The sequence below is a fragment of the Etheostoma cragini genome, chromosome 13, assembly GCF_013103735.1.
Source record: "Etheostoma cragini isolate CJK2018 chromosome 13, CSU_Ecrag_1.0, whole genome shotgun sequence".
Taxonomy (NCBI): domain Eukaryota; kingdom Metazoa; phylum Chordata; class Actinopteri; order Perciformes; family Percidae; genus Etheostoma; species Etheostoma cragini.
In genome coordinates, this window is record NC_048419.1 from 24,300,154 (window position 1) to 24,314,241 (window position 14,088).

The window sequence follows — 14,088 nt, forward strand, 5'->3', positions numbered from 1 at the left end:
CAATCGCCAAAAACTAGCGTTTTAACTTATTGTGCACCATGTTAATCAAACTTCTCAATCTTAAATGAAATCTCTACCAATTGATATACAAATCCCAGCTGAAGAGATGTTGATTTGATATAAAGTTTGTTGTACAGGGTCTCTAGGCCCTTTAAGGAATCTGTTTCATGAACCTGTGTGAGCAGTATGGTTCCTGAAAATTGTCTAGATATTAAAAAAGTAAGCTTTAAATGAAAACAAAAATCATTGTGCGATAGAATGGACATAATGTAATTTTGTTGCTTCATTGCTCAGTAGAAAAAAAGAATTGCACTTTAAAGATGAGTCTGTACAAGATCCTGTTGCTTCTATAAAAAACATATTCTTGCAATCTTTTTTGTTATACTTACTACAACTGTCCCACATATGCCACCATATGCTGTTTTGGTTCATTGGGTGAAAACGTAGGCAGCCGGTATTTCCTATTGTTGGAATCGTTAAGGCAGTAATTAAAGAGGCAAACAAATAGACAATCCATTAAGTCCAGCAGAGTTCAAGTTTGTGTGTTTTTGTCTATTGGAAAGTCTGTAAGAGCTCCGTGTTGCCTTTAATTCCAGATGACAATAAGGTTTCTCCGTGGTTTTTCCCACCCTGAAGAAAGGACACAATAGAGATAATGAATGAAATATATATATTTTTTCAAAATCAGATTAATTCAGTGTTTTTAACTGTGTGATCTTTACTTGACTGTAGATTGCCTGACGCGTCTTTCTTTTACCTTTTTTGCTCATCCCAAGCTTGTATGAGGTGGTGATGTTGTGTGTGTGGTCCAACCAGCTCTTCTGCTCTGTGCCGGCACATCGGATCACTGCTGTACCACGGGGAATGTTTCTGAAGCAGCACATTGCTCACTTGTAGCTTCCATTCTTATCTGGACAGTGAAACAGACGCACAATTAACTGTGTTCAAAACCGTTCTCTATCACAGAAATGGTCTGCTGGGCTGGACTGGGTACCAAAAAATGCCTGGTCATTCATTACCAAATTTGAAAACCAAAGAAGTAAATCTCAACAGCGACAGTAAGCTTATAAACACGCAGTATAATTCTACTAATATCTTATAATTCTGCTTAATGGCAGGGGAGGGTGTATAGCTGCAGACACGGCACCCCTTCTCTGCTTTCTGCCGCTTTGGTCCTGCTCTACGCCCTGCTACGTGAACTGCTACAACTATTATTTCTAGTCATAGTTCTATTACCTTTATTGACACTTTTCATTATACCAACAGCTACAATTAGTACAAACCAGCTCAGTGAGATGCCCCCCCAAAAAGAGCCTAGGTCTATCCGAAGTTTCTTTCCTCGCCACTGTTGCACTAAATGCTTGTTCTTGGTGGAATTGTTGGGTCCTTGTAAACTATAGAGTGTGTTCTGGACCTACTCTATCTGTAAAGTGTCCTGAGATAACTCTTGTTATGAATTGATACACATTGTAGAGACACGCGGGACAAACTCCACATTACGCACAGACACAGGGTTCACGTAGAAGGAGCTGAAAAAAAGCTCTCTGCTGTAATGTGTAATGTTGTGATTTGTTTTCGTTAAAAATGGATTTCATAAAATTGGTATAAAAAAGTTGTTTGTGCAGTAATCGGTCTAGTAGCCCTGACTATTTAGTGCGCCATTTTGTTGTGGTGTTCATATTCTCCGGTTAATTTCATTCACTACATAGTCCACTGTAAAAAACACCCACAGTGCACGACTTATTAGAGCGTGCATACGATGTATCCTACATTTTACTTCCGTATACCACAATGCAATGCGGCTGTGAAATACTTTTGGTTTGGTTTATTTACACTGTGCCGGGCAGTGCCGGTGTGATCCGGTTTGTATTATTATCAACAAATCACACAGAAAGTTGACTCAAATAATTAAAAAAAGCAATATACTAAAATGTTGTTGTAAAACAACCATCTATCACCTGATCAAAGTTGATCGTTGCTTCATGGTCTCTTGCTTTAAAAGAGGCCTCATCTCAGCGCCGCAGGGGGCCTCAGTTGGCGCCCCCCCGGTTGAAGTGCTCCAGCACGGTGGCGTTGGTTCTCTCAAACAGCCACTGCTGGCTTGGCGAGGACGCGTCGCACGTGTTCATGAAGACTCGCCGCTCGCTGGGGCTGCTGTCGATGCAGCTGTTACTGACGGGGTGGTACAGACTCTTATCCTGCAGGAAAGAAAGGAGTTAAAAAAAAAAAAAAAAAGCTCTTAAAAGTCCTCAACCTGTTCAGAGGGTATTTGTTTCCTTCTTCATGTGACTTTGGGGGCATTTTGGTGACCTATTAAATAACATACTTTGCATTACCTTCTTGCAAATAAACGACTTCCAGTGTGATTTGTTATGTTAAATCATTATATACCACTCTTCCAACACTTGATTTTGACAAAAATGCCTCAGGGGCAATGACACAGGGCTGAGATTGAGTTTGTGCAAAACATCCTTCATAAAACTTCACTCCTGACATTGCTCTTCCTTTTAGCTCTGGTTTGATCTCAACCAACTCCTTAGGGAAATAGCTGACTCTTTAAAACCTTCTTTAAATGTTTCACTATGTCCACAAGTATTGACTGCAGTAGCTTTAAAGCCACTGGGTGTTTTTGAAAATATCTGACTGTTGCACGCCCATTGGTAGTATCAAAAAAGACCCCGCGGGATACAAATCTGTCCCACAGATCTGAGCAGTGGGAGCTGACATGAACGAGCTGAAAGCAACAGACTCCCAGGATTGTTCCACTGTTCTACGAACAAAATGAGCCAGAAGAATAAGCCAAAAGATGCTAAAATCACATCGCATATTTGAAGAAACAGGAACAGGGACAATTTTCTCTCACATAAAGTCCTTTAAATCATTAACAGATGGTCACCATCATGTTGGGATTATTAATTCACTTAAATGATGCTTGGCTAACCAAAGACATCCCAATACTTTACTCTCCTCCGCCGTACCTCTCTGTAGCGCCACAGCTGGTTCCCCTTCATGCCGTGACAGTCGTACAGGGTGACGGGGCTGCTGTGTGACACGGCGTCGAAGCAGACCTTCCTTGTGTGCACGGGGTCACCCACCCGAATATCCTCCCTCCAACCAAATGTTAACACCTGCAGGGAACACATCAGCTGTAACAAACATCCCACGGCTCTCATCATCCATTGCTCTTTCTGAGGTTTCTAGCATTTTTCCCCTACTACAGGAAAAAAACTTCTATGTGCAGTTGTCCTTATCTGAGATGAATGTACGAGAGAGTGTCACATGTTGTAAAGGTTGTTAAGCAAGACTTTTCACATAATCCTGTTTATATATTTAGGACGCAATGACGCTACCTCTACATAATAGCCTAAGGACGGAACTAGTTTTGCCAGATATTGTGCTATTTCAAACGTTTTTTAGTTGTGCAACAGAAACCTCAAATTGGCCAGATAGTCTGGCTAGCTGTCTGGATTTACCCTGCAGAGATCTGAGGACCAGGTAACCATAGTCCTCAGAATTGATTGCCATCATTGCCATCTCAAGAGCCATGTTAGTACAGCTGAATATACCTGAATAGATGAACAAAGAAACACAGGCCTGTCCCTCTGTTCAGTTCTAAAAGAACTGGCCGATGGGTAAGTCTAAACATTAACCCTTGCTTGAGCCTGGTCCAGTGTCATGGTCCTTTTAGCACTTCATGCAGCATAGAGGAACTGTTGTACAAAAACCTCCTAGGTCAGGAAACTGAGAACTCATGAGACATTTGAAAGTGTTGAATTCCACCTCACCTGTCCATGACTCCAGGCCACCTCGCCCCGCCCTTTCACACAGCTCTCCAGGCGGATGGGGCTCCCTGACACAAAGTGTTTGATCTCCATACACATCCCGCTGCCCACGTTCCGTATCTGCAAAACACACACAAGAAGACATTGAGATGAAGTCAGGGACTACTGCAGGGCCCCTGTGTTTTTAATTTAAGGGCAGGGTTGGTAACACATACTGGTTCCCAGTATGCTCTTTATACATTGTTTGAAATGGTCATTACATCCCGACAGCAATGACTAACTCATGGGTTCTGAAAAATGAACAAAAGAAATCTATCATCTGAAGCTGCTGTAATCCTGTAAAACTGTCTGCCAATCATTGCCTCGCAGCCCGCTTTGTTGCCCGTTACCCGTGCTCTACCCCTCCTGTGTACGCGCCTGATGCCAATGCGCATCGTCCACTTATCGGGGAATGAGACATGAAGTAGTATTGCGCTCCTTTCTCTGCTCTGAAGCTGCGCACCACGGTGCTAGTGCACGTCTGTGTGCGGGCGGAGCCCCGAGAGCATGGGGGGGTTCGACGAAGACCAGAGGAAATGCTTCTTCCAAATCTTGCTAGCTTTTCAACATTACCAACCTTGCCTTTAAGTCTGAAAAGTTGATTTATTACACAGATGGTGTGTGCTGTGGCCCTGCTTGCCCCTATACTGTATTTCATCATACATTTATTATACAATGACATGTGGGTAATACTGACCTTGGATCAGCGTATACTAATCCTATTTCAGTTCTTATCCACTCTTACCAATGTCCTTGTGTAAAAAATACATTGCACATCCTTTTTTAATACACAACTGAACATGTGTCTACATTCCAGAGGACTCTTTGCTGCTGGTTTGCCGTTTGTTTTTTTACACCTGGAAGGGCCTAAAGGCTTGTTTGGCCCCCGGGTGTGCACCCAAGATGCTCTGATGATACTTAGATACGAGGAGGCAAACATCCTGTGTTATTGCAAAAATATCCAATCTCCAGTTTGATGCACACCCCTCATTTAAGTTTGGAAAAATCCACCTACTATTTCATTTTTGTCAAAACACTTAATAGCAGAATGCAGTGTGTGCGCTACATAGAGTTCACTCTGCAGCCCAATTCAATCTTCATTCACAGCAACGATGATCTCTCATCTCTTGCTTTCCTGCATCCCCCACCTTGGTAGGACTAGTAGATCTACAAAGTCTGACTCTCACACCAGCTCAGCTCACACCAAAGGGGGTCCAGGGGCGGTAACTTCCCGAGGAGAATTTTCTTCCATCTATGGCTATTATTACTATTATTATAATTATATAATTTTTCAAGCCATTCTACAATAGAATGCCTTAGAATCTATCTATCTATAAAAGCTATCGTCATCGTGTAAAGTGCGCCTCGACGGTTGGGATTGGTGCCTCAATTTGGAAAAATTGGAAATGGACCTGAATGGGCTCTTGCCAGAAGTTCATCAGGTTTTTCCTAAGCATCGGAGAACCCATTTACATTTAGATATCTGGGGGTAAGCGATCCAGGGACCCCTTTTTTAAATGTTCATGTCCGTTTTTGCCTTTACAAATTGAAGCCTAACTTTGGAGCCTAAAAGATTCAAAGCTTTTGAAAAAAACATTCAAGGCTAGAGCCCCAGAAACCAGAAACACAAAGTCATACTGAAGGAAGTGGTTTGCAGATTTGTAAATACAATAGATCCATGCCATAATTCAAAATAAATCAATGATAAGCTCACAAAGCATGGTCATGGTAGATATACTAATTTCAAACTGTTTGGTTGTTCCGAGAACCAGAGTTGGGGAAGGAGCCTTTAGGCATTAGAAAAGGTAGAAACTGGATTAAGCCTGGAGGAAAACTCTGTTTTCAGCAGTTTATACTAATTCCCAACATCCTTTGATATTGTTATTCGTCCTACTTTGTCTCGGCAGATTTTCTTTTAAGTTCTGGAATAATAACCAGACTTTAAAAAGCAGTGTCAGTGCTGATAGTGGTTTACTGAGTCCATTGCCTTATTATCAGATGACTTCATTTTCCCATGCACCTGTCAGTCAGCTGAGCATTACAGTGGAGCATATCCGATTAAATTTGCTGGGAAAATTAAGTTTGATTTACTGACCTATTCAAGATCTAGAGATGGACAACCTTTAAGGTCTTATCCATCCATCCAAGTTTGGACAATTAGTTAAAATACTACCTTTGTGCTCTGTTGTTTTATAGTTGTGCGTGCGAGCATGGGTGCACAGAAACGTTTCCAATCTGTGTATATTGCTCTGTATGTTTTCTATCTTGGACCACACTTATCAAAGCAGTTCCATAAACTAATCCTTACCTCTCCCCACGCAGCAGCAGGAGGCTCCACCATTGGGTAGTGTTTGGGCAGATCCCAGGCCACCTCCCTCATGAACCACTTGAAGTTTTTGCAGTTGAGGCGGTTCCTCAGCTCCTTCTGGGCCGTCATGTCGCCCGCTGACAGGTGGCGGTACTCTGGCCGACGCTGGTAGACATATTCGGCGTATTCATCCATCCACACCTCCGCCACACGCTTTAGGTTCTGAATTCAAAGGAGAAAGTGAGCTGGGTGAATTTGACTTCATTCACTAAACAGCCCACGTTTCTAAGCAGGCTTCTACACTCTGCCAGAATGTCTCAAAGCCTCCCACAAATAACCACAAAATCCCACAGACCCTGGCAGTGAGGAGGATCTTGTGGAATCACAGTGGACTGTTTTGTGAACATAAATGTTTACACAGTCTGCTGTTGGTACTGTAGATTATTCTCAGGGAGTCAGCTCTGACAGTGGCATCCATTTATTGCCTTGGAATAGTCCCGTCACCTTCCGCTCTCAATGTACTGCAATTCTCAAAATTCCTTCGATGCAGGAAACAACACCAAACGTCGAACAGGCAAGCTACACGCTGAAAGTAAAAAAGTTTGGGGGGAAATTTGGATCAAAGGAAGGCAGGCCTGCTTGGTTCTTAAGGCATTTCCTCTCTAACTTGGATGTTTTGGGAGCGATTGGTGGGATTGTTGTGGACAAAGTACACAAAAAAAAACACTTGTAAGAGCAAATTACATTTAACCATGTATCCAGCTGTTTTAAATGGCTCACAGTTAACATTATCTAATATTCTGAATGGCGTTTTCTTTTGCCGAATTCAAATGTTCCACCAAAACAAGTTGCTTCCCGAGACTATCTTGCAGAGCAATCGTCGCTGCGTCCGGACCTTACTGCCGCCCAAGACCATTGTGATTGGTTTAAAATAAAACCAAACAACCCGAGTGTTGTTGTCCTCTGCACTGCGCTCAGACAGGAGAAGGGGACAGAATGTATCAGCATGATTATTGCTTTGATCATATTGCTGTTGCTGTGTTTCTTATTGCATACAGCTGATTGTTGAATATTACTTGTGCAGCCACTTGTAGATATTCAGGTTGTGTTAGCTGGTACTGTGCTATCACCAGTAAATAGACCAGCCTGTGGAGCACGTGCATAACTGTTAAAGGTGTATTACACTGTTGGCTCCATTATGGATACGTCTGCCGTGATAGATGTGGCTTATTCTCTGTTTGTGTTTCTAAACAATATGTTACATTTATGTTAATTATAACAGAGAAATGAATGCAATGCTTAGTATGGTTTCTTGTTATATGCTGGCTATAACATTTTGTTTGGTAAATAATGTTCACAGTAAGTCAGACGCGTATTGATTTGCATTATTATTTGCTTATATTTCTGAACCACATTTCCACAAACTTCATGGAACACTAAGAATAAAGAAAAAGTTTGAAGCACAATAAACCCTCAGCCTTAAAAAACAGGGATGACCCTGATGATGTAACAGCAATTTGTTCATGTTCTTCTTCAGTACCTTTTTATAAATGTTCCCGTTTTTATCTGCAGGGTCAGGCGGATTCAGGACCATCAGCATTCTACCGAGGTCCAGTTTAAATATGGTGGGTCGGAATAAAAATTCAAAACAAAGGCCAGTGCCTTTCGCTTGCATACTAAGCCAAGTTCCAGGCTGTGGCAGAGCGAGGCATACATAATGAATGATGTTAGGCCCCAGCCCAGATGTATAGCGCTTTTAGACAGTTTCTCATTCTATGTGTGTAGGTACTTTAAAGCATACAAAGGACGAAGAAACTCAAGCTCATTCTTTACACTTCCACCTGCAAAGGCTATATGTTGGTTACGGTGGACACATTGCACGCTGCTGCCTCTCGTCCCTGGTGGTCTTGTGTCAGTCGATGCTGAGCCGAATGTAAAGTTCACTTGAGCACGGAGGACAAAGAGGAAAGTACTTAGAGGACGTTTGAATGGAAGACACTATTTGTTATACTGCACCACTTAAAGATGAGCACACACTAGGGCAATGTGTGAGTGTGTACAGTATGTGTTAGGGGTGGGACAACATATTGGTACGGCAATACATCATTGTCCTCCTTTGTAATGTAAGAACGATACATTGGTGCCAAATGTCAACATTTTAATAAATAAAAGGAGGCGCTCCAAATAGATTTTCCTGCTCCCAGCGTGGCTACTTCAGGGCTCCTTTAGGTGGCGCTCAACAAATGAAACAGAAGTGAACTAGCTAAAGAGGAAGAGGTTTTCAACGGGATGGGGGACAGCAGTTGATGCCTCAGCCATTTTTAAGTTCTCAGTCTAGACACATAGTAGCTCTATAATTATAGATATAAATCTATATATCTATACTGCTATAGATATACTGTACATACAGTGTATATATATAGCGTCTATATAGTCATTTTAATTTCCAGACTGAAAAACGTGTGCTGCAGATATTTGCTGTTCTCTAACAGTTCGGACTTGCAGTGAACAAGGTGAAAAAAAACATGCACTTAACCTTTTCACATCCATTTTTATCAGTAGCGGTCCCCCCCCCCCAGTATGTGTTTGCATACTGAACGTGTAGTGTTTATGTGTCTATTTATTTGTGCACTTATTTTTAATTAGACAAATGTGATAATTAGACTAAATGTATTCAATTAGAGCTTGTTTTAGTTTCCCTGTTGTTCACTGCTGCACTGCAAAAGACATGAGTTCTTTTTACAGTGTGTGTGTTTGTGTGTGTGTGTGCGTGTGTGTGTGTGTATGTGTGTGGGTGATAAGATGGCCTTTCTAATATTGCAAGAGCATAATTGGATTTTGCTCAATTTATTGTTTGTATAATCTTACTGATAAAAGCTTTTTAAAGATACACAAGAACTAAATAAAAAAAGAGATGCAATAAAGAGGAACTGCTAATATAATTGGACTATTATAAACATGCGAGATACTGTATTGTTACTGTGAACAAGCTTTGCAGTCTGTGCTATTCAAAAGCCACAGAAAACCTGACAATGGAATTATAACATTCAGACCTGATGAATGGGAAATGTTCAAGTGAACCAGTCCTCCAGCTTAGAGGAAACAGTGTTATTACGACTACCAGTCAGCCTGGGAAGCTGTTGAATGCCATCAGGCATGGGCTTGGAGACGGCACGTTATTTAACAGAGTTTCTTAATAAACTTGGGACATTGAGATTGAAAAATGTGGATTTTTTTTTTTTTTTTTTAAGGAATTATCGGAAGTGTCAGAGCCAATGCTTTTTGAAGCTGGGCCACTACAAGGCACTAAAAGTCAGCATATCCAGACGCCTGTGGCATTTATTTTAACCCATTTCTTTTTTTAAATCACTTTTACGTCCTGTAACTATCGAGCCCCTAAAGGGATCAGGGGATTATTGTAGTGAGAGAGACAAGTATCTTGTACTCACCAGAAAGTTTCTTGTGCGCACAAGATACTTTTCTCTTGAGCATGCAAAAGTATCCCGTGCTCATGAGAAACCAATCTGAATACCAGTCAGAATGGTTGCGGAGGACGAGGTATTTATCGTCCTGGAAACACAAAGAAATGTACCTGATAGTAATCAGAGTGAGAGTGGCATCTTCTCCGCCCCTGCGTGGCCTGTAGGCCAGTTGCATGGGGTCCAATGCATGTTCAATGATTCTTAAAATCTGTGAAACTTTTCATTAGAATTCCAGTAGGAGCGACAGGTCTAAAATCATTAAACACGTTAAACTGCTACATTCAGGGACTGGAACCAGCATCCTTCCACATTGTTGGTACACGTGTCTGCAGGGATTTATTAAAAATACATTACAAAATGTGACTCAGCTCTCTTGTACATGGTTTTAATTAAATTGGCACTGATGTTATCAGGTCTAAGGCTTTTATTAGTCTTCGTCCTACTAAAGACATTTCCAACACCTTTATATGTGACGTTGAAGTGTTGGATAGTCCTGCTTGTGTTACGCCTGTTCCTAGTCCTTGTGTCACTCCCTACCTCTTGTATTTAGTCTCTGGTTCCGTCGGATCATTGTTCTTTGTGTTTGAGTTCCGTCTTGGATTCTGTTTCTGTCGTGTTGGGCTTCTCTTGCCTGGTATGGTGTGTTTGTTCTGTGTTTTTGGAGATTTTGCCTGTTTTTCCAGGACTCTTTTTTAGTTGTTAAATCTTTGAACTCCACACGGCTTCGTTGCCTCTGTATTTGGGTCCAAACCACTCCCGTGACAGTAGTCTGTTGTGTTGTGACTCAGGTGTATAGAGGATATCTAACAGCACTGTAGTGCCACTGCAGCCCTGTATGAGACGGTGGAAAAACTGGGACTGATCTGCTGTATTGCATGTTATTGTGACCCGTGGAGGCATACAGTACAGTACAGTGCAAAGAATCACCTTGGCCAGGCTGATCCCACCAGGGACTTTGTAGGGAACGTACTTCCTGTAGATGTGTCCCACCCTGGAGCAAGGGATGTCCTCCATCCGACCACCACACATCCACACCTGGAGAGAGAGAGAGAGAGAGAGAGAGAGAGAGAGAGAGAGAGAGAGAGAGAGAGAGAGAGAGAGAGAGAGAGAGAGAGAGAGAGAGAGAGAGAGAGAGAGATCGTTCATCAGGCGGAGCTACATCGTATATTGAAGCTTTGTCTTAGCATTCAAAGACAGAAGGATAAAAGATATTATAGACATTATAGCTTAACAATTCAAACACAACTGAAAAAGATTCAGACAACAGAATACAAATAAAAAAATATGAGAAACACCTATAATAATATATATACAGACAGGGAGTACAATACAGATATATAGATGAGATAAGGTGCAGGTGCTTATAGGTTGGATTTTTCCAATTTCTTTAATTTAAAGGCAGTCCTTTGAAGGCATTAAGATCAATTTCCAAAAGATGATTTATTGTTAAATCCTATTTTAAGAAAACTTTAGCGTGGGTTCCCTAAACTTATGAGCAACACTGTATGTTGCATTGAAATCAACTCAGACGTGTTGTAAGAAGGGTTTGTGAATCTTCACTGGTGTCACGATTTAATTCGATGAGATCATCCTGTCAGCAGTTCAATACGATTCGATATCCCCGCGTCACGATGCACCACGATGCTTCACCTCCTCAAATTCATTATACATCGCTACACCTGGCTGTCATCAAACAAAATCCACAGCTGGGCAGTGATCCATTATTGTCCGTCACTGCATTGATGCAGAATTGCATAGGTAAGCATCGCAATATATCAATGCGATAATTACTCTCAACACCCCTAGTTGTTAGTGTAGGGGACAGAGGGCACCGACATGGAAAGTGCGTCGTACATGTCCGCCCCCGTACCCAGTGTCCGTGACACCCTTGGGTATATTGCACAGCAGGAGGTGACACAGTGAAAAATATGAATAAATACGCGTAGTGCAGAATATTGTCAAGGGAAAGAAAGAAACTAAAGTTTTTAGAAAGTTGTGGAAAGGTAGAAGGGAGTTGAAGGAAGGAGACTATCAAGGAGAAGCGCAGGAGACGGATGGCTAAGAAGAAAGAGGCATGAGGTACAGTGGTTCTAACAGGCTTAGAAATCCTCGGAGACCAAGAGGAGGAGACGAGTGAATTCAGAGGGAGAAGCAATAAAGATGAAAGGGCAAGAGACCAAAGAGAACACAGCGCAAAAAACAAATTATGATATGATGGTGACCGGACTTCACCTGAGCAGCGGGGTCAGATTAGAGGCAGGCTTTCTGCAGGTTTTACCAAGTAAACTCAAGACTTTTCATGACCTTTTTAAGACCTTTATGAATGACATTTAAGACCTATAATATATGTAGGTATATATACCTTATATATAACATTATAGAGTACTTTCAAGGGATATAAATGCATTCCAAGTTAATACAAGTACATGTACATTTACAGCAAAACTACAACACCACGGAATAAAAAAAAACATTTCAATGAGCCTTAGATGTAGGAAAATGTAAGACTTGTTTAATAGGGGAGGGGAAAAAATCAATACATCACAGTATTGCAATATTTTCAGTGGCAACACTGTATAGATACACAGACGCCAAGTGTGGATCTTTTTTTATATATTATATATGTGTTGGTCAGTTTGTCCCATTTTGCAGCGATAAAATTAAAGTGATATGAACAAACAGGGAAAGTGTTTCCTTTTAGATGAAACAGATGTTGACAAGCGACGTCATTTGATATTGGGAAAAATTAGAAGTTGGAAAAAAGGTTATATATTGCAAAATTGCAAAAATCGCAATAATATTGTATCGTGGCATAAGTATTATGATGATATATCGTGAGGCGTCTGGTGATTCCTACACCTACTGTTTAAAATGATTTAGGACCTAGTACACAATACTGTGAATTTAAGACTTTTTGGGGCCTAAAATTTAGATTTTGAAATTTTAGACTATTTTAGACTTTGTAACACTGAGAAAGACTAGTCTGCCGAGGTAATGTTTCGCCGGATGTCCGTCACATTCCGCTTTCAATCTGTTCACGTTGTCGGACAAACAACCTCTATTTCCAGGACAACTGTCTGACGTCCCTAACCTACAATTATGTGTGTGTTGCCGTTCCAAATCCATTCACTTCGACGGAACACCAACACCCTTCGAGCTAGCGACCTACACGCGGAAAATTTTTAGTTTTAAAGAACGTTTCGATCGTGCAACAAGACAGGCCTGCTTGGTTCTTTCAGGGAATGATTGTAAAGATTTACAAAAAATATGTTTACGTCATTTCCTCTCTAACTGGGATGTTTTGGGACCGATTGGTGGGATTGCTGTGGACCAAGTTCACACGGAGATAGATAGTCCTGGTGAGAGATAACGAGGTGTAACCATGTATTAGCTAATTGAATTGAATTGTGTTAACACCTCATTTAATATAAGATGTGGCGTTTTCTTTTGCGGGGTGCAAATGTTCCACCAAAACAAGTTCCTTCCAGAGGCTATTTTGCAGAGGCACCATCGCTGCGTCCGGAGCTTAGCCCCGCCCAGGAAGATTGTGATTGGTTTAAAGAAATGCAAACAACCCGGAGCAGTTTTTTATCTCCTATCCCAGAATGTACCTGTGGTGTAAAGAGAACTTACTCCACAGCGTTGTGGCGATGACGCTGTCAATGCAAGCTTAAAAAAAGGCCGAGCCACTGGGATGAGTCTTCTGTTTAGTATCTCATGACAGTGTTTAGTAACCAGTAATTCAGCTTGTATAAGCGAAACAATGGCAAATGGAAAAACTAACCACTAACACTGTCCAGGGAAACAATGAAAGCTGTCTTTTTGAAATGTTGCAATCAAACAATAAGATTTGAATATCTTTTAAGGCACCTAATGTAATTGTCTCAAGTTAATATAAAGAAAAAAAAAGAAAAAGCCCTTTCTTGACAGTAATTTCTTCTTGTTTCTTTTCCTTTCCCTTGTCTATCTCACATAAGAGACACATCCAGCAGTGGCTCCTCGTTTTAATCCTCCCACTATAATGAAGACAACAGTGCTGATTCTCCCTCTTGGCTTGCAATGCTGAAAATAAGCCTTGAGAAGGAAAGGGAGGCAATGAATATGATGGCGATGAAAGAAAGACTTAAGAGACAGGCGGTGAGATGGAAAAAGCATTTTGTTTTTAAGACAATAGCAAAATGTGAAGTAGGGAAATGAAAGGCTAGAACACACCATGGAAACCAGTTAGGTATGAGAAGAACGAGGTGAATGGCTTCCAAATGGTTTCTCAGGACCGGAATCTTTTAACATGTGAATACGATGTATGCTATTTTAAGATTAGAGGCTGGCTGGGAGCCCCAAGGTCCCACAACCCCATGGTCCCACAACCCCACGGTCCCAAAGCCCCATGGTCCCACATCCCCATGGTCCCACAGCCCCATGGTCCCCCAGCCCCATGGTCCCCCAGCCACATGGTCCCACAGCCACATGGTCCCAC

At 41.5% G+C, this 14,088-nt stretch overlaps 1 protein-coding gene across 1 annotated transcript in view; it reads right to left on the reverse strand.

Annotated features, from left to right (window-relative positions):
* Positions 1–249: 249 nt before the first annotated feature.
* LOC117955331 (polypeptide N-acetylgalactosaminyltransferase 10-like) overlaps positions 250–14,088 on the reverse strand; it is a 75,565-nt gene continuing 61,726 nt past the window's right edge. The window contains exons 8-14 of the mRNA XM_034889759.1: positions 10,539–10,646; positions 6,130–6,351; positions 3,786–3,902; positions 2,979–3,128; positions 1,959–2,198; positions 758–910; positions 250–630 (exon numbers count right to left, since the gene is read on the reverse strand). Coding sequence (XP_034745650.1) covers positions 2,031–2,198; positions 2,979–3,128; positions 3,786–3,902; positions 6,130–6,351; positions 10,539–10,646 — 765 coding nt within the window. The 3' untranslated portion in view covers positions 250–630; positions 758–910; positions 1,959–2,030. The remainder of the gene's footprint in view (positions 631–757; positions 911–1,958; positions 2,199–2,978; positions 3,129–3,785; positions 3,903–6,129; positions 6,352–10,538; positions 10,647–14,088) is intronic.